The 19,609-nt window shown below is 43.2% G+C and overlaps 1 protein-coding gene across 3 annotated transcripts in view; it reads left to right on the forward strand.

Moving 5' to 3' along the window:
* Window positions 1-19,609, forward strand: part of RBPJ (recombination signal binding protein for immunoglobulin kappa J region) — a 105,381-nt gene that overhangs the window by 38,979 nt on the left and 46,793 nt on the right. For all 3 annotated transcript variants that reach the window (XM_019553001.1, XM_019553000.1, XM_019553002.1), the window contains one exon: window positions 19,318-19,356. In XM_019553001.1, the coding sequence (XP_019408546.1) occupies window positions 19,318-19,356 (39 nt within the window). The remainder of the gene's footprint in view (window positions 1-19,317; window positions 19,357-19,609) is intronic.

Genomic DNA, 19,609 nt, shown 5'->3' on the forward strand with positions numbered 1-19,609 from the left:
GCATCCTGTTCAGATCCGCCCACTTCTCCAACCTATCCAGGTCTGCCTGGATGTGGTCCCTGCCTGCCGGTGTATTCACTTTACCCCACAGCTTGGTGTCATCAGTGAACTTGAACAGGGTGCTCTCCACACCCTCATCCAGGTCACTAATGAAGATGTTAAACAGCACCGGTCCTACGACTGAGCCCTTGGGGACTCCGCTGCCCACACCCTCCCAGGTCGACATGGACCCATCCACCACCACCCTCTGGGTATGCCCCTGGAGCCAGTTTGCCACCCATGTGACTTAATGCACATCCTGGTGTGCATTAAGATCCTTTAAAAGGTGCAGTGCCACACAACTTTAGCAGTGTTAGCAAATGATTCTCAAGATAAACCCAGAGATTTCAAATAGGAATCTGTGGTGTTAAAAATGTTTTGACCTTCTGTGGTCTTTCTGAATTCTTTGCAACAGAAGAATTACTTTCTTATTTTTTCTGTAGTCAAAAATGAGTGAAAATAAAGAGCTGGTATTTTTTTGAGGGGTACCTCAAAAAGATTGAGACCCACTGATCTAATATGCTTTTCTGCCTTCACTAGAGCTGAGCTATCACTGGCATATGCATGTCTAGCCTAGGGCTGTCTGATTTATTTGGTCTCATGAGCTGGATGGCAGGGTGGTGGCTTCAATTCCCACCTTCCTCTTACCATTTTTGTTGCACTCTGGGATCCTCTCCAGTGGTTCATACCTGTTTTAAAATGGGGTGCCTGAAATTGGACACAGTGTTAAGTTATGGAAAAATTACTTCTTGCATGTGTCTTTGTATGGTGTTTGCTTTCTTGTTCCTTGCCCCTCAGTTCCTTTAACTGGGGCATTGTTGACTTATGTTCAGTTTGAGTCATTGCAACTCCAAGATCTTTTTCTGCAAAATCAGTAGTTCTCCCTTTTTGGTTATTCATACCTATGTGTAGTACTTCACCTTTCTCTTTATTGAGCTGCATCCTGTTTATTAAATAACATTTGTCCAGTGTATCAAAATTAACTTGAACTCTAATCTTGCCCTCCCAAAATGCTTGTAGATGTTTAGTATTATCTGCAGATTTAGTAATACCTCTCACTACTCAGTATTATTCAGTGCCTTTTACAGCACAGGGAAATGCACTTCCCATTGATTTAATTAGGTTGTCAACAGCACTTTTTGCTTGTGCCTGAAATTTAGTTCTAGTGCAAAATGCTTGGTGTGAACTTCACGTGATGGGGATCTTTATAGAAACTGTAAGTGAGTTGTGGTGCAGAAATACCTATTGAGCACATATGCACACATTTTATATGAAAAATAAAGATTATAAAATGAGAGCGTCTTTATATGTGCTCCGGAGGTGGAGGGGCACTTTAATAATAAAAGCTCCCGGGGCATCTTGTGTATTGGTATCCCCATGCTTCAAAATGGTAGCAGAAACACTTTATCTAAAGCTTGTCAAATGAGCTTTAGTTAAAGCCACCCCCACCATCATTTTGAAGCATGGGGACACTGATGCATGAGAAGCGGAGGTTAGCTGGAGTGCATAATTACCACACTCCAGCAGACTTGATTAATCGAGTCTGCTCCGATTCACTGTACTTACAGCCTGTTGAAACAGCTTCCCAGCTCATGTACAGGCAACCTAAGATAAATTGGGAAATGTCAGGGTCCAGATTACCTGTATAATCTTAGTAAGACTTCTTTTTGTATATATACATGATAACATTGTTATTGCAGGATTGCACACTCATCTTTATAGGTCCTCTGCCTTATTCAGTGTATAATATTTACTTCACTGAATAGGTGGTCTATGGGTTTTTTTCTGTTTTAGTGCATCACAGAATTCAAAAGTTTAAAAAAAAAATTTCTTCCATGGCTTTTCTGTGGTGCTCATCAGCAGCACTTGTGAAATTAGTAGGTAATAGTCCCATTTAACAAATTGGGAAATGAAGCACAGAGAAGACTTAGTGCTTGTACAGATCAGATCCTGTCAGGCATGCAGAATGCATAACAAATAAGTAGTAAACACCTGTAGAATATTTGGTTTGGGTGACATCATATGGAAGTCCATGGCAGAGGCAGGAATACAGTACAGTGCTTCATGACAGCAGTCAACTACCTTAATTGTGAGACTGACCCCTTTATTCCCTGCCTTATTTACTGCAGTCTTTCCACTCTGAAACTCATGAAGCAGTGGTCCTGTAAACATTTGTTGTCTTCATTGTTCAGTCCTGATTCATCCCCCAGACTCCATCTGTCCTGTAGACCCAGTGAGGTGTGATCCTGTGGAAAAATAGTATATTTTAATACCTATGAGTTTAGAAGGAGGAGATGGGAAAAGGTGGACAGGCAACTGAGAAGGGGAGGGTTTACTTTGAAGCCTCATGGTTGTTTTTACAAAGTTGGGTTTATGTGATTTTTTTCTTGGATTTCAAAAGGACAGTAGAAACATAAGCCATCTCATGTGGCATTATAATATTCACAGCCAAACACATCTGCATGACTGGAACTTTTGGATCAATCCACTCTGCTACTAGGGTAGTGGGATCAAATGTACTAGTTGTTATCCTTTCTGTCAACAGCATTAGACACAGATGAGAAACTTTTACTAGTGGTTTTCCCAGATCAGGCTTTTCTGCTTTCCATCTTCAACTTATCCACTTCTCAGTTATGTCTTTTCTGCCCACTTGGTTCCTCTTTCCAGTCTCTATTCAGACTTGTTATCCCATTGCCAGTTGCTTTCCCCACTCATTCCCACTAGTGGCCTAATTCCTTCTCTGGGTTCCTCATCCATTTCCAGTGTACTGCTTCCCTATTCTCCTTGTCACAGTCTCTTTGCCCAGGAAGTCCCACTTCATTCTCTGCTGGCTTCTTTTTGGATTTATTTCTTTTTCTTTCTGTTGTTTCCTTCCTTCTGTCCTTCCTAGTTTTCAGTCCTAGTTGTCTTGCCATCACAGTTGCAGTCTCATTTGCCTCACTCTAAGGCAGAGGTTCTCAACCAGGATGCTACAAGACCCTTTAAAGGGTGTTGCACTACTGCTGCTGCCAGATGGAATTATCTCAGATATCTCTGTTTCCAGGAGATGTTCTGCAGGGTTGGACCAAGAAGTGGCTGCTGTAGGCAGGGGTTCCATGCTGTAGCTCAGCCTAACCAGCGGTCCCAGTGATATAGCTAGAGTGGGCTAGGAGGGCACAAGCCCCTGGTGCTGATTTAGAGAGGGTGCCCCCAGGTCTCCTTTGTCCATTGATTTGTGCAGAGAGGACTCCTTCAGCTCCTCCCAGAACAGCAGGCTTTGGTTGAGACTGAGGCTGCGGCACAGCTTCCATTTCTTTGCTCTCCAGGTCTGTCTGCCTTCTCTGTGCCAAAGGTGCTTCCAGCTCAACAGTACCATCTCCCCATTTCTTGAGCATCCTGTGGGATCCCTAAGATCAGATCTATGAGTCTCTGTGTCGGTCAGGTAAAGGAAATGCCTGCTGTACTTGCAGTACTCAAGGGCAAGGCGTGCTTATATGTGCTTGTTACCTTTATGTATTGTAATAAAGAAATTCATGTTTTAAAATGGGGTGCTACTAAACTTATAGAGGGATACTTTGCATCTAAAAATTTTGAGAACCACTGCTCTAGGGCCTGGTCTGTTTTTTTGTACCGCACATCTGGTTCTCAATGCCTCACCTTTTGAGTTCTGCACCTGCTTTGCGGCATGTTGTCTGAGGTCAACAGAGGGGTCATTCGTAGCATAAGATGGTGTGGGCCAACCTTTTGGGCAGGCATGCCACACCTTAAGCCTCATACCCTCCCTGAGTGCCAGTGCAATCCCCTTCCCCTGCCAGATCTGCTACTGCTCCCTGCTGTGGGCTCCATGCCTGATCTGCTGCGTTGCTTTCTCTTCCTTGCCCTATCTGTCACCGTGCTGCCTGCTTATTCCTGATCTGCCCCATGCCACCCACAGAGAGGCTGACTGTGCCATGTGTGCTATAGATTTGCCTATCCCTGGCTTAGGAGATACAGCTGTCTGCTGTCAGATCTGGTTCTACCCCAGTGCTGCAGCTGTAGCTAAAGTCTTGCTTAGACTAGTGTTTCCTGACCTTTTCCAGCCCAAGGCTCAGAAATAACAATTTTCTGCTGCACACCTGTTAAGGCAGTCCCTATCCTCATACCTACTGTAGCTCATTGCCATGGCAAAATTCTGTGGCATGCCTGTTAATTTCTGTTGGCATACTGTTGTGCGGCGGCACACTGGTTGGGAAACACTGGCTTAGACTCTTCCTCGAACATACCTATGAATGTGAGATCTTTGGAAGATTTAACTGCTAAAATATAAGTCTAAACTGAGTATGTGCAGAGCTTGCTCAAAGATGACAAAAGATAAATCAGTTGGCACTATCACTCTTTGCAGAGCATGGTGTATATGCCAGTGAGTTCTTTGGCTGCTCAGTCCAATGTGTGAGTGACAGTCCTGCCCACAGATAGGGCACACTATGCATTAGCAATGCTCTAAATCCAAGCTGCAGATTCTGTCCTCCTCTGACACCCATCATCACAAAACCTGATCCAGTCCACCTTGCAGTGCCTCGCTGATAAAAGATATGTTTCTGACAAAATGATTGCCTTTGATGAATTTAAACTTTTCCCTGTAATTCAGAGGGTACACAAGCTGTTTAAAGAAAGGATCTGTGGAATTCAAAGTGCACAAAAGTATATGATTTTCTAGCCTTGGACTTACCAAAATAATTTTGTCTGAAATTTTCCAAAAAAACTTCTTTAAAAATGCAGGTATTTATATGTTGTATAGAAATAAATTGCTCCAATACATAATTTGGCAATTAAAAATGGTCATATAATAGATCATAGCAGATGATTTCAGTAAGGGTTGTACCAGTCAAATACTATTTAGAGCCACTTACAAGTGTTACAAGAGAGAGCCTTTGTTAGTGGGGAACGTTACATTTCTGATGTAAAGTCACTTCAACAATATCAGGATATTTTGAGGGGTGGGGGGGATGGGACCCAACTGTCCCCTCAAACCCAGACAGGGGCACAGGGGAATCACCTTGCCTTGTAGCCCCAGCTTGCCAATGCTCAGTGCGACTTCAAGTATGTGACTCCAGTCCATCTTTCATCCCTTGCAGGAGTAAGTCCTGATGGTGTAGTTATGGCTCCTGAACATGCTTTTTTCCACTCATGTGGAATTGTATGAAGATCACCATGTGGCCAACTCACTGTGGTGCTGGTATTGTGTTGTACCCTTACTTAATAAGTTGTGCTACCAGCTTTGCTTATAGTGAAGATGGAAACTGTTGAGTCTTGTGTGGATGTGTCTGACAAAAATTCTCCACTGTCTAAATCATAAGTAAGCTTTTTTTTTTTTCTGATTAGAAGCATCTTATGCTGTCTCCTAGTTTACAGTGTAGGTATTGCTACTGGTTTCCAGCTCCCATATTTTCTGGAGATCCAAATATCCATTATATAAAGGCCTGTCCTTTTGTTGTTGTTATTTTGGGTTTTTTTAAAAACTACAGATTAGATTTTTAGCAGAAATAATTAATGTGTTGTCTAGCTTAACCATATCTTGGTGTAGTTGTTCATTTGCTCAGTCGTAACTTAAATTTGATGGGCTGATCAAATGTAGCTGATAGATATATTGTGTATAGAAATAAAAAAATGGAAAGTGATTGATGGACTTTGTCAATATGTCAGAAGTGTTGACTGTGTGAGTGGGCATCATCTCAGCAATTCAGGAAGTGCATGGGAATTCATTTTTCTAAAGATACTGGCAGTGACAGGCAAAGGGGAGGTCCTATAGACCCCAGAGACTGGAGGCAATAGGAAAAAAAAGCTGATTCTATAGTATAATGTATCTGTTGAATTGGAAGTATATCCAGAAATGTGGTGGTTCTCCAGTTTTAAAGAAAACATGGAGACGTGTGGATTTTTTTTAATGTAGTATTTTTTGCATTGCTGTAGTGGCATGGATCAGGATGGCATTCTGCTATGTGCCAGACGTAACGGAACAAAAAAAAAGAAAGTTCCTGAACAGCCATTTGATTAACTCAGGAAACCTTGCTTTAAAAAAAATTTCACATTGACTTAGGAATATTAGAGAAGATATTGGAAACTAACTTAAATATTTTAAATCAAGTGGGAATGATAAATGAGAAAGAAAGAAAGTATTTGAATTGCTGGAGTGGATGTCTGTTCTTATTTGTTGTAATGGTACAGAATAGAGCGTGTTAGGAGTATGGCCAATTAAATTTACAAGACAGACAGTAGCACTAGTTAGGTTGGAAATGTCACACAATGAGATCTAGAAAGATTAGAAATATAGGCATTAAGTGAGGTTTAATGTGAAAGAATGCTTCCTACTATATCTGTAATAATGTGAAAAAATACATCCTACTATATCTGAGGGAAATAATCTGAAGCAGATGTTTTCATTAAGAAGACTTCTATAACTTAATGTTGAGAGACCTACTGAAGATATCAGGGGTAGATATGGGCAGATCTCTGCTAAAGGTTTGCTGACATAACTAAACCATAACTATGCTGACAAAAATACCACATTTAGATGCAATTTATATTGGCAAAAAAGCCTTTTGCCAGGTTGGCTTATGGCAAGTGTTTTAACTATGCCAGTGGAGGAACTCTGCTTGCCAGTATAAGCTTTGTATATGTCAGCAAGGCTTTTGCAATGTAGACCAGTCCTTGGATTCAAGTTTGCAGTGCAGTGTGATAGTAAAATACAAGAACTTACAGTTTTGAGCTGGATATTGTTAGAAGCATTTTGGGCCAGGAAGGTGAAATTAATTATCTTTGTTTGATTTTAAGGCTTGTAATGGAGTTTAGTCTTGAATTGCACAGTACTAAAACGATGCATGTAAACTGGAGGATTTTTAGAAATGTGGTAGGCTGGGTTAAATGGTTTAAAGGATAGATTTGTATGCAATTTTCCTCCTTCCTTTTAACCCATTTAGTGAGGCAATTAAAGGGATAGTGCAATTATAAATAAGTGCAAGGTGCAAATACAAAGAAAAAGAATTAATCAGAGTTCTGGGAAAAGAGAACTTGAGGGTGGGGAGGAGTTTAACTTAACTGTCAAGAGTAGGTTCCTAACTCAAAGTTGGGTAGTTTCCCTTGGGGAAAGTGATGCAAGCTCTACTGTGGTGTTGACGATGAAATTGAACAATACCCTACAAAATACGACTTAAAAGGGTTCGTGAGCTGCATGATTTTTTGCAGTGATAGAATTCCCTTGTCGGTCCATCTGTTGCAACAGAATTTTGCTCCAGAGCTCAGGGTTTTATGTAAAAAAAAAAAAAAGAAAGAAAACCTTGTTTCTTTCTCAGTGTTGCAAAGAAAAAATTTCCAGTGGACTCCAGTCTTTCAGTGATGCAAACCTCCATCTGATTAAGTTATCAGATGAGTGCCTGCATGTTTTCTTTTATATAGGTCGTCTTGTTAGCAGGGGTTTTTGCATAAATATTTGCAAAGCTACACCAATGTTCGTTTTCAAATCTCTACCATTTAGGATAGCACTCTTAATGTTTCCCTATATACTTCTACCTCTCTATCAGTCTCTTTTGTTTCATTGAATACACCATGAGCTCTTTGTGGTAGGGATCAGATTTTTTTGTCTTCTGTTTGTGAGGTACCTATCACAATAGTCCTAATTCATGACTGGGGCTCCTAGGTCTAGGGCAATACAAACAATAAATAATAGTAGTAACTATGATTCAAATGCAAACTGATAAAGAGTTGTCTTCCTGGACTTCTAGATTAATTGATATAGTAACTGAGAAGTGTAGACTTTATTTTATTATCTATTTGGCAACCAGATTTAGTAATTAAATATCAATCTACAATACCAGGCACTGGGGAAATTATATTTTCTCCCTGTCATTTTATGCAGCATGCTTCTGCATTATCAATACAAATAAATATCTTTGGAAAATTGTAATATTGTGGTCAGAGGAAACAAGATTTAACTTAATAAAAGGGATACTGCATTAATTCTTCTATCATATTAAATACGATAATAAGTTGAGGTTTAGAAATGATTTGAAGTCATGGCAGCATTTCTAATCCATTGTAGAAGTGCCACAGAAAGAATGGCTTGCTTGCGTAGTGTAAGTTCACCTCGAGTTCACCTTGCCATGGTATACAAGCAGTATTTAAATTACAGATTTGCACTGGATACCGTAATGGGACTTTTTCATCTTAAGTGTCTCTTGATTCTAATTTTTGCAGTGAAAACAAGCTGTGAGTATTGACTTGAGTTATTTATAGTCCTGTTAGTGTACCTCAACTGAGAACAGCAAGACTGCAGCTATTGTTAGAGGTGGCCACTGTTTACATTAGTAGTATGGAAGGTTTTGCCTTGCAGTCGCTGCAGATAGGGTAGACATGCAAGAGCTAGCTCTTTAAGATAAATACTCAGGTGCTGCTAGCACCATATCTGGAATAGCACGGCAGTCAGTCTGGTCTGACCACTGGAGCATTTTCTCTTCTTGAGTGGATTTTGCAGCCTCCACTGAGTTGCATGCAGCTAAGGCTACACTATTAATGGCATCTCAGATAGCTAGTTTAAATGTAGCTCGTGTATGGCTGCATAAGCTATAGTCACTGCATTATAGACATACTCATTGTCTTCTCTTGCTCAGGTTAGAGCCACCATTCTGCAACACACGACTCAGGTACATAGAGTGTTTTAACCACATGTATAGCTAAATTGGGGGTATTGAGCTCATTGGACTGATGTGGACTAGCTGAATGGACTGGGACTGGTCTGCAGGCTAGATGAGTGGTGTTAGGGCCCGTGACAATATGGTGCCTAAGGGTTCCCATGGTTCTCCCTAGTGGCCACCTCTGTCCAGTCCAGCCCCTATTCAAATCTCCTGAGGTCTCAACCTGGTCACTTTCCTGCTAAGCCTTGATGTTAAAGAAAAGTAATGAGGTGAGGCTGTCCTCGGGGCTGATGGACATCTCCATCAGCCCTGTGGGGCAGGTCCATCCTTGGGGCATGTTCTCTCTGTCTTGTCTGTCTCTTGTTTTGCCCTCAGTGCCTGTGTCCTCAGGTCCTGCTGGTCTTGAGGGCCAGATTCATGGCATCCTTCTGCCCTTACAGCTATACCTCTGCCTCACAAATGATACTAGTTAACACTTCATCAGGGCAGCTTGCCCTGAGTGCAGTACTTGGCCTATTCAGGCCCCCAGTCCCTTGTTCTAGCTTCAGCCTTCCCAGCTTTGGCCCTGTGGCAGGGCAGTCTGTGTGCCTGCCACTTTAAGGCCCTGGAGCTGGCAGCCGCCAGGTGCCTAATGAGGGCAGCCATTTTAGGTTCAGGGGTGCCTATATAAACAAGGCAGTTTGGCTGCTGGAGGCCGGGCAACAACAACAGCCTGGCCAGAGGGCTGCTGAGTTTCATCCGGAGGTAAGGGAGGAGGTGTAGGGGATGGTAAGGAGGCTCCTGGTCCTGGGTACAACATAAAACTACACCCTGCTGGGAGTGGGTAGCCTAGTGGGGCTCCCAGTGGCACAGGAGCCCCCAGGAAATGCCAAGTCAGTTACCACCCTGGTGAAAGGTGGGTTGGGGCGCCTTAACCCCTAGCCCTCGCCTTCAGGTGGGTTGCATTCCATTGGAGGTAGTTGTGGGGTGCAAGCCCTGAAGAGGAGAGTAGTGAACCAGGGCCAGGTACGGCCAAGGCTGCCTGAACCCTGCGAGGGTTTGAGACCTCTAGAGGGAGAGTTGGAGGCCAGGTGGGCTTGAGGCCACCTGAATCTACCAGAGGAGGGAAGCCCTGAGACCATGAGTAGAGGGGGCAGTGAAGAGGAGCCCCAGTGAGTAGGAGGCAGAGATCTGGGGGCCGCGATGTGAAGCCACAGTGTGAGGGGGCCATGGTGAGAACTGAGGGGGCAACAATAAGAAGCCCCAGTGTGAGGGTCTCAGATGTGCAGCCCAGTGGGGGAAGAACGGGGGCTCAGCAAGAGGGCTGAGTCCTGACCCCGTTAAGTTCTTCACTGTGGGGAGGCTGAGTGCGGGTCAAATGTAACACCCAAGACCCGGTTTGAGGGGGCAGCAAGAATAAGCCCCAGTATGAGGGAGCAGTGTGAGGTAGAACCCACTGAGGGAAGAATGGGGGGCTAAGCCAGAGAGCGAGAGAGCTGAGTCCTGACCCCAGTGAGTCCTTCACTGTGGGGAGGCAGAGTGTGGGTCAAAAATAACATCCGTAGTAGCATCACAACCTGGTGCCCCGGGGGGAGTGAGTCCCCTGTGAGACCGAGGTACCAGTCATGGTGTGAGGTACCCCAGCTCCCTACGTCCATAAAGGAGGACCCAGAGAGGGGGACCCTGGGAAAAGAGTACGGGTCATACATTGAGGCCTGTCCGAGTTTCCCCTGACTGGCCTATGCAGGGGCCAGGACCAGGAGGGTCAGAAGGGCTAGGGGGCCCATCGAGAGGGACGCCCAAGAGCCGGGGGCCTAGGGTCCTGACTGGCCTGGGGGTGGGCCAGGTCTAGAGGAGCCAAAGGTCCCAGTGAGGGGACCACACCCAGAGGGGAACCAGTGGCAAGGAGATATGTGGCCCGGTATGAAGGCGGCAGAGGCTGCCTGAAGGGAGGAGCCCAGGTGGGTCCTACAGTAGGATTCTGGGGCCCACCATGTGGAACTGGTGCTTATGCTATCATCTGTGAGGCTTGGGTACGGTGTAGGGGAGGAATGGAGCTGCATATAGCGCCCCCTAGCATCGGGGCAGAAAATGGCCAGCCTCCTGCTTAACCATCTAATTAATCAATTAATTAAGATCAAGGCATGGCAGGTGAGAAAGCGGGCTGTTAGCCCAGAAACAAGTGGGCAGGCCATGTGGAGATTGGCCCCGAGAAGGCCCCCCTGTTACAGGCCCCCTTTCTTTATCTGGGTCCCCCTTCAGCCTGTGCGGGATCTCAGCACTTGAGTGCTAGCTCTGTTTTGCTCTTCTCAGGCTTTTGTTCTAGCCTTCATGGCCTCAGGCCACCTCTCACCTTTGCTACTCAGGCTTTGACCCTCTTGGTTCCTGCCTGCCTGTGTCTTGCGCCCATGACAAGACTCAAAATATCCATATGCCCCATGGGCACCCCATGGCCTTCTTGCTATCCCTTCTAGCCACATCTGGTCCACTAGTCTAAACTAGAACAAAAAGGGCAAACATCTGCTTACAACAAAACGTCTTTCTTCCCTTTCTTGGGATAAAATAACACTTGGTCAGTCATCTTGCTGAGCTCTCACCTCTCTGTTTCTAGGTGCTCCATGCTAGTCAGGGTCTCTGGCAGCTCTTCCCCTCCAGGGAGCTCTGCTCCCTCTGGAGTGCTGGATTGGTCTCTCTTGTCTTGCTCAAACTGCAGGGTTTGTAAGTGCCTTGGATTGGTCCCCTTCTAACTGGGTGTCTTTGTAGCTCCTGCACAGCTGTGTGTATTTAGTCCTAATGTGCAGCCTGTCCTGCTTACTGACTGCAGCATGGCTTGACTGCCTGAAGCCCCTGGCTCATGCCTGCCAGCATGTCTCTGTTATTTCTCTTCCTCATCGATGTGCAGATTGCCTCTTTCCTGAGGTCTGCTTACCTCTGTCACTATGTTAGTTTCTTCTCTTCCCCTATCTAGTTACAGGAGCCTTTGGTTTCCTGTTACAAGGCTGTATTTAGTGAACTTCAAAAACTGCCCCTGCATGTGGCATACAGCATATATCATTGCTGGCCCCATGGGCCATATCTTTGATACCGCTGAGTTTTATAAGATTTGCAAAATGAATGGATTAACTTCTAATGATTTGTACTTCAGCTTCTGCATTCCCACTGCATTTGTAGTTTGAACATCAGCAGTGTTTGAGCTTCAGCCCACCCAGCAGCAACAAACTATATACAGGGGCATGCTTTGTGCAAAGAAAATAAGGTATTTGCTCTTAACAGGTGGCTGTGTACTCCATCCTACCCTCAGTTAGATTTGGCATTTTGCCAAACTGTTGTTGAATTCCATTTTTCAGCCATAAATATGCTGTTTTCCTGCAGTTGGACTATTTTGCACCAAACAGTTTGCTTAAACTGCAACCAGATGTGGCTATAGCCTCTTTTGGTGTGTGCTTTCACTACAAAGAGAGTGTGTTAGGTTACAGAAATACTTGGTAAGAGGGTTGTCTTGAGTCATCAAGGTTTCCCTGGGATAGGCTTATAGCCTGGTGAAGGGCAGGTGTGTGCATGTGCTGAGCAAATGGACCATGTCCACTGGTCAGGCTCTGACCTGTCCTGCACGCAAAGCGTGTGGGGATAGTTAGGCTTATGATGCACCACACAACATCAGCTTCATGACATTCCTTATCAGAGTGGCAAGGGCATAGAGCTGTCCTCCCTCTTAAAGGCTGTGTCAGCAGCTTGGGATCCAGAAAGGGAGTTTTACCCAGATTTCTTAAGTCCTTTCCAACAGCTGGTTGATTGCAACACCATTGAGTTTCCTGAGGTGCAACTGTAGAGTAAGTTTGCCTTTGCTGTGCTGCTGAGCACGTGGGTCCTTCTATGTTGTTAAGTACCATTATTTAAAACTAATGTATATAGAAGAGAAAGGGCTGTAGATTGTAGCTCTGTTGGTCTAAGGACATAGGCAGACAAGGTTCTTTGGGTGAATCTGATATCTTTTATTAGATCAACTTCAATAGTTGGAAAAAAAATTTAAGCAAACTTTTGGGTTTAAAAACCCTTTGTCAGGTTGAGGAAGTTTCTGCAGAAACAAAGGGTTTTTAAACCCGAAAGCTTGCCTAATATTTTTTTCCAACTATTGAAGTTGGTCTAATAAAAGATATCAGATTCACCCAAATAACCTTGTCTGCCAATAGAAGAGAAACTATCTCTGTAACCAGTTAGATACAGACAGAATCCAATCAAATTGTTTTCCCAAAGCATGTTAAAAATACTGAATTAAATACTACAGTTCTGTGTAACCAAAACACAATGTTGGCTTGTACATGTACAGCCTTGGACTTTATAAACTTTGTAGTGAGAAAAGGAATGCTGGCTGGGACACTAAGGTTATCATCCACTGCTCTCTTTGAAAAGTGCCCTGATACAGCTGCGGTCATCTGCTTATGACCCTCTTGCTTAATGGAATTGAGACCACATGGTTATAGAAAAGCCACCTTTCCATTTAATAAAGTCATAACATGGGTTTACAGAATAAATTGTAGTTTTTATAACCAAAAAGGGATTTATGGTTAACGTTAGATAAAGAGCTCTTGGAGTTGGTAAGTTGTTTTGTTGCTCCTGAATCAGGTTTTATATGTTCAGATAAAGATTCTTATGCCTATAAACAATATAGGATCACATATTCTTTAAAATAAAGTCTAAGACTTGTACTTCAAATGGCAGACAGAAGAAGTGTGGTCTTGTTAAGTTGGGAGGATGCTGTGCAGGTAAAACATCAATTTTCCTGTGCTCCAATTTCCATTTTGTAGAATGGACACTAATTCTTAGTCTAGTTAGACTATTCAGTGGAGTTCGTTTGCACAAACGAGTTTCTTGTATATGTTCAGATAGGTCCAAAACAGAGGTGTCAAACTGCCACTAGTTTAGATAAGAAACCAGGGTAGTAAAACATGGCAGGCTGAAGAATTGTGGGTCCCTGGATCCTGATGGACATAGTTGTTGGCAGCAAGGAGTGGGTGAGGGCTGCACAGGCATAGTCTTTGTTTGCTCTACTACTGCTGCTGCCTCCAGGCCTCTTTTGCTGTCCCTAAAGTTCCCTGCTGCCACCATACCTGCTGCAGTTTCTGTTGGTCCCATGAGTCTAGCCCAGAAGGAGCCCCTGTGGTCTGGATCCAGTCCAGGGTCTGGGATGAGTTTGACACCCCTGGTTTAAAATAACTTAGTGAAATCAATGCAGCTAACTTAAGTGCAGATGTCTGTATACAGCTTTTTAAAACTGCAGTGTGTGGGTGCAGAAAGACAGCAGTTGTACCATTTTGAGAACATCACTGACTGGAAACTGGTTCACATTTGTCCTTACTCAGTTGTCTGCACACAGTGCTAAGAGTTCAAAATAGAATGGTCACCTTGTATGCAGTGCCTTTGCATAAATAACCAGGGGTGATAGCGAATACCCAGATCAGTTGCAACTTTCCGCTCCCCCTTCTCACTAACTTTGACTTCAATAAAGACATTTTCCTGCACTTTGCTGAAATCTGTGTAGTTCTACCCGCAGGGGGATTGGTTAGGTATGTATATAGGGCTTCTCTGTTCTCGGGGAGCTTGATGATCTGGAGCTGCCAAAACTTTTGCAACTTTTAAAGAGCATTTTTCCAAGCCACTCATTAGTTTACTTTAGTTCTTGGAAATTGACCATAGTTTGATGCATCCCAGACTGATTTGGGGTTGGAAGCATGGCCAGGCAATGGGGGAGGGGAGCTGCCTGGACCCCTGCTGCTTTGTGTTTGGGCCTTAGGGGTTCAAGGAGCAGTTCTCTGCCACTTTTAAAACTAGTCAGTTTCCTTCCATTGGTGGCAGTTGTCTGCGGTTCTGCAAGTCCCAGGCTTAGGATTGGGGGTGTATGTTGAGGAGTGATCAGGTGGTGAGTGGATGGTTGCCTGGGCTCCCACTTACATGTGGCTGGGGGTTCAGGAGCAGCTGTCTTCTGCTTTTTTAAGACCTAGTCAGTTTTTTTCCATTGGTGGCAGTGGAGTCCTTGGTCAGCCTGCAGGTGCACACAAGGAGGGGTCTAAGCTATGTGTCTACAGCCCCTGTGGTCATATCCCACCTACAAGTAAGCCTGTTCAGTTTACCAGCAACAGAAAAAAAAATTGATCAGCTCTTTTAAAACAACTGAGGGCTACCTCCAGAGGCCCTAGCCATGGACATTGTGGTCAAGTGCAGGCAACAGGAGTTGGAGCAGCAGAGTTCTGGCTGCATACCAGAGGAGCCAGTTACTGTGTTGTTGTGGGAGGGAGGCTTGAGGGAGCAGTGTAGTTAGTGTAGGATGCCTGACAGACCTACCAGATGCGAGTCTCGAAAAAACTCGGTACTGTATCTGCCTATAATAGTGAACTGGTTTGCAGAGAACTAGTTCAAAATAATACCAGATTATCCAGCTGTACTTCTGAAACTGTTCAGGAGGTTCAGAACATTTAAGAATGGCTTGCACACCTGGCCATTTGCAGTTTAAACTGTGTTTTTACACTTGTGTAGGAACCCCAGAGTCCCCACAAATTATATACAGTTTTATCTCAGAAAAGTGTATATAGACAAAGCCTTGGAATTTGTTTGATGTAAGAACTCTTCCTTCATGGTAGCTTCCTAGTTAGCTTCCGGTGCAGTAGGATCCTGATTTTGATTTGGGCCTGTAAGTGCTAGTATAGTACACATAAATATGATAGTTTAATGGCTCCTCTGTTCAGAATATAGAGGGAGCTAAATCATTCTGCCGTGCCCCCCCCCCCCTTCTCCCCCACTATTCGGCCATAGTCAGGTCATCTTAGTGAACTGAATTATACTAGCAACACTACATGAGAGAATGTGCTTTTGCATCAAATGTGTTGTTAATGATTCTGTGGCAGCAGTATAGCAACATAGAGGCAGTGGCAGCTTATGGTTGTTGTCCTGATCACAACTGTGATTTGCACACCTGTCAGAGCTGCCATTTTTGTACCCCTCCTGCCTCCCTGCTTTAATTATACCACTGTCCTGCAGAGTCTTTTGCTCTTTGTGCAGAGGACTGTGGTCCTGGGGTAAGGATGAATTCTTTTTTTTTTCAAGCTGTTTCCTCTCCCAAATAGGACTTTTATCCTGTCTCCAAAAGAAAACAATGACTAAACAGATGTTAATGCTGTGTAATATATGTTTGTAAAGATCAGATTAAAAGGAAAAATGCTTAAATGGGATGTAAAAATTGGCCTTAAATTCAGCAATGGTTATAAAAAGTTGTTATAAAATTTATTGTAAGGCTAATAAAAATATGTTCAAATGGAAACATTTTCAAAGTCAAGGGTCAAACAGATCAGCGTTGCACTAGTGCATCAAGAATAAAATAAACTAAAAACATAGTAAAAATAAATGATACTGAACAATTTGCTTCCATTGTTCAAGCTCAGAGGAAATAAAAGGAAGGAAAGAATAAATATAAAAAATTAGTCATTTTTTCAGGTAATTCTTTAGTTGTAGGTAACTATTTAAAAACAATTACTAGTGTTCTTGGCACTTAGTTTTAGTGTCCAAACTTGAACAACTTAGAGACTCAGTTTTTTTGTATGCATGGTTAGCACCTGTTCAGAGCTAAATGCAAAACGCATCATCCTCAGCCTTTCCTATAAAAACAAAAACAAACTTTGCTCATTTAAACAAAAACCACCCTCCCAAAACACTAAAGAACAAATTACATGTGTGGTTGTGCTGGCTTAATATGTAGGTTGTTTTGTCTTAAATTTAAAGCTGCTGTATATCTCCTGCAGTTTTGTTTGGGTGTTTCCCTTAGTTCCTGTTTGTATTCTTCAGTGATAATTAAATGATATTCCATTAATTAAATATTTTTACTTTTTATCTTATTTATGAAATTACTGATACAAAACTAAAGGGTATTCATTAACCATACAATCATTTTAACCTGTCATTCTTACTTTGCACAAGGGAATTACAAATGTTCATTATTCAGGAAACATGAAGGGAAAGATGTAGCTAATTTTCATTATATAGCACTGAAATGCTGATAGTCTTAAGTAGGTTTATTTATAATGGTAACATATGCATTTGCCGATTTTACTTTTTCTTTCATTTATTTTTAGGTAGAAAAGCGTTGAGACAACCCTGGTAGATGTTAGTTACCACGTTTCTTGATTGTCTTCATTTTAGCTCCAACAGGTTGAACATAGGAGCACGTATGTGTTGTCAGAGTATGGGAGCAGTATCTTGCTTTTCTTTTATAGGATTTTCTACCTGACAGTTATATACATGTACATATTTCTTTCATACTCAAGCATTCATAGGAAGATCTAGCCAAAACATTTGCGGTCATATAGTGTTGAAGGACTAGAGGAGATAAAGCTGTCCAAAAGCAATTAATCAGTACGTTTGCATTAATGTACTATATAATGACATATTTTTGGATCACAGTTTCTCTACCTGCACATTACTTGAGCCTCATTTCATTTTCTTAGTTTTCTTGGTCAGCATGTGTAGCAGATTTTGTCACTCCAAATGTGGGAAGTCATGTGTGTAGGGTGTGGGGGTTGGATTTCTGAGAAAAATGGTGCTGATGGTGAGTATTCCTTATGCGTTGGACTTGCCAACTCAGATCAGAGAAGGAATATTACTAATAAAGTTTTTCATTTAATAGTGGGCATTCATTCTTGGTGCTTCCAATTGGTCATAAAAAGAGTCTCTTGCTATTTTGTGTGTTTATGATACTTAGTTTTCTTTTCAAGAAAAAGGGTCTGAGAAATGACATGTTGTGCCCACATCTTAAATACTGCATGCAGTACTGGTCTCCATCTCAATATCTTGAAAACGATGTGGTAGAGTTGCATAAGGTACAGAGAAGGGCAGTAAAGATGAACAGGGGTCTGGAGCAGCTGCCATATCAGAATAGATTAGAAAGACAGACTCTTCAGTTTGGAAGGGAGAAGGCTGAGCGAGGATGCGATAGAGGTCTGTAAAACAGTGAAGAGCATGGATAAAGTGAATAGGGAACCAAGTCCCAGAATATGAGAATTAAGGTTGCCCCTGGAAACAATCAGGAAGCAGGTTTAAAACAAACAGAGGAAGTGCTATTTTTTTTTACTCAGCCCTTAGTTAACTTAAGGAACTTATTGCCACCAAAGGTTATGCAGGCAGATGGTATAACCATGGTAAAAACGAGACTATAGAGAAATTCACAGAGGATGGGTCAACTGGCAACTCCTAAATAAAACAATCCAGGGAGGTATCCTCTAATGTCCCTAAACTGATTAATTTCCAGGAGGGTATGACATGGGATGGATCACTCTAGGCATGCCCCATTCATATACTCTCTCTCTCTCTCTCTCTAAAGCAGCAGTAGCCAGCCTTTTTGACAGGTGTGTGTTACAAGTTTAAGCCCCTATTCTTTCCCCGAGTACCACTCAGATTCTGATTAGAAATGTACATCTTAGAGTTGTACACTTGGGCACCAGAATGGAGGGAAGTGGGGCTTGAACCTCAAGCCATGAGGAGAGGAGCACGGGCAAGATGCTTCTATGAAAGAGGTGTCATGGCTAAGAGCTTGGCTAATCCTTCCCTGGGCCCGGAACGGCTGCAGTTTAATATTGAGCGAGCATCCAAAGCCCTGAATTTGGGAGCAGCTGCAGAGCAAGGGAAGGCTTAAATTGGTTCTTAGGGTGATACTTGATGACTCTTCTTGCAGCAGGTTCCTGCTCCATGTACCTAAAGGCTCAAGCCCCTGCTTCTATTCTGGCACCTCTTTACTGAGTGCCTGGAGCTTACACAGCATCTCCCTATGCCTCTTCAGGCACATGTTCTGTGGGTTAGCCACTTCTGCTCTAAAGCACGGGTTGTCAACTAGGGGTACTTGAGAAGGCCCTAGGGGGTATGTGCTGGTGGGCAGAAACAGAGTGCTGCCACACACCATCATGCACTGCTGCACAGGTACTGCTTGCCCAGACAGATGTGGGGGGCAGGGGAAGATCGTATATGGTGGCTGCTGCCGCCAACCACGTGCTATACACCTCTGACCCCCCCATCTGGCTGCCAGGGATACATTGATGCAGAAAGGTTGAAAACCCCTGTTCTAAAGCATCTGTTACTTGTTCATGTCAGATAAGCCTATTTGCTGTATGATGACTGTAGGCCTAGGCTCACCTAGAGGGAACTACAAACTCCCCTTAGTGGCCAGAAGGGGGTCACTAAATGTATAATAATGGAGTGTGTGGGACAAAATATGAAAAAGTAGGAGTGCATGTTACAGGTTAATAACTAGAGAGCTAAGGAAGGCCACTGAGCAGAGAACTCCAGCTGGTGCCCACTGCCCCTTGAATGTGTTTAAGTTGCCAGTGAGCACCACCCATTGAAACTCCACTTAGACTTGCATGGACAAGGGAAAGGAGAACAATCTTGTAGTCATCTGGGTTCCCTCCAGCCAACATCTCCTTTGTCTGGCTACTGGACTAGATGAACCATTGGTCTGACCCAGGGTGGCCCTTTTTGTGTTCTTAAAAATGAGTTTAGAGCAGTATCTAATTGCATGAATGTTTGCCTTGAAATATTAAAAATGTAGTGGCATTTCACTGTAAAATTCAATTGGTGAATAGTTTATTTTAAATTACCACCTTCTTGTTTTTTGCAGGAAATTTGGTGAGCGACCACAACCTAAACGCCTCACCAGGTAAGCATTGAAGAGCTTATCTCTCTACTTTTTTTTTTTTTTTATCTCAAACAAACAAACAAACAGTACTTCAGATTGAACTAAGAGATTGTATTTTGCCAGTTTTCATTTCTGAAGAATCAGAATCAGCAAATGCTTTAAGATATTATCATAGAACAACTAAAAATAGGGTGGAAGGCGGTTATCTAGTCCAGTCCCCTGCTCAAGACTGAACCATCTTTGTCTAAACCATTCCAGCCAAGTGTTTGGCTTA

This window comes from Crocodylus porosus, unplaced genomic scaffold (assembly GCF_001723895.1).
Source record: "Crocodylus porosus isolate Cpor-Errol unplaced genomic scaffold, CroPor_comp1, whole genome shotgun sequence".
NCBI classification, from domain to species: domain Eukaryota; kingdom Metazoa; phylum Chordata; order Crocodylia; family Crocodylidae; genus Crocodylus; species Crocodylus porosus.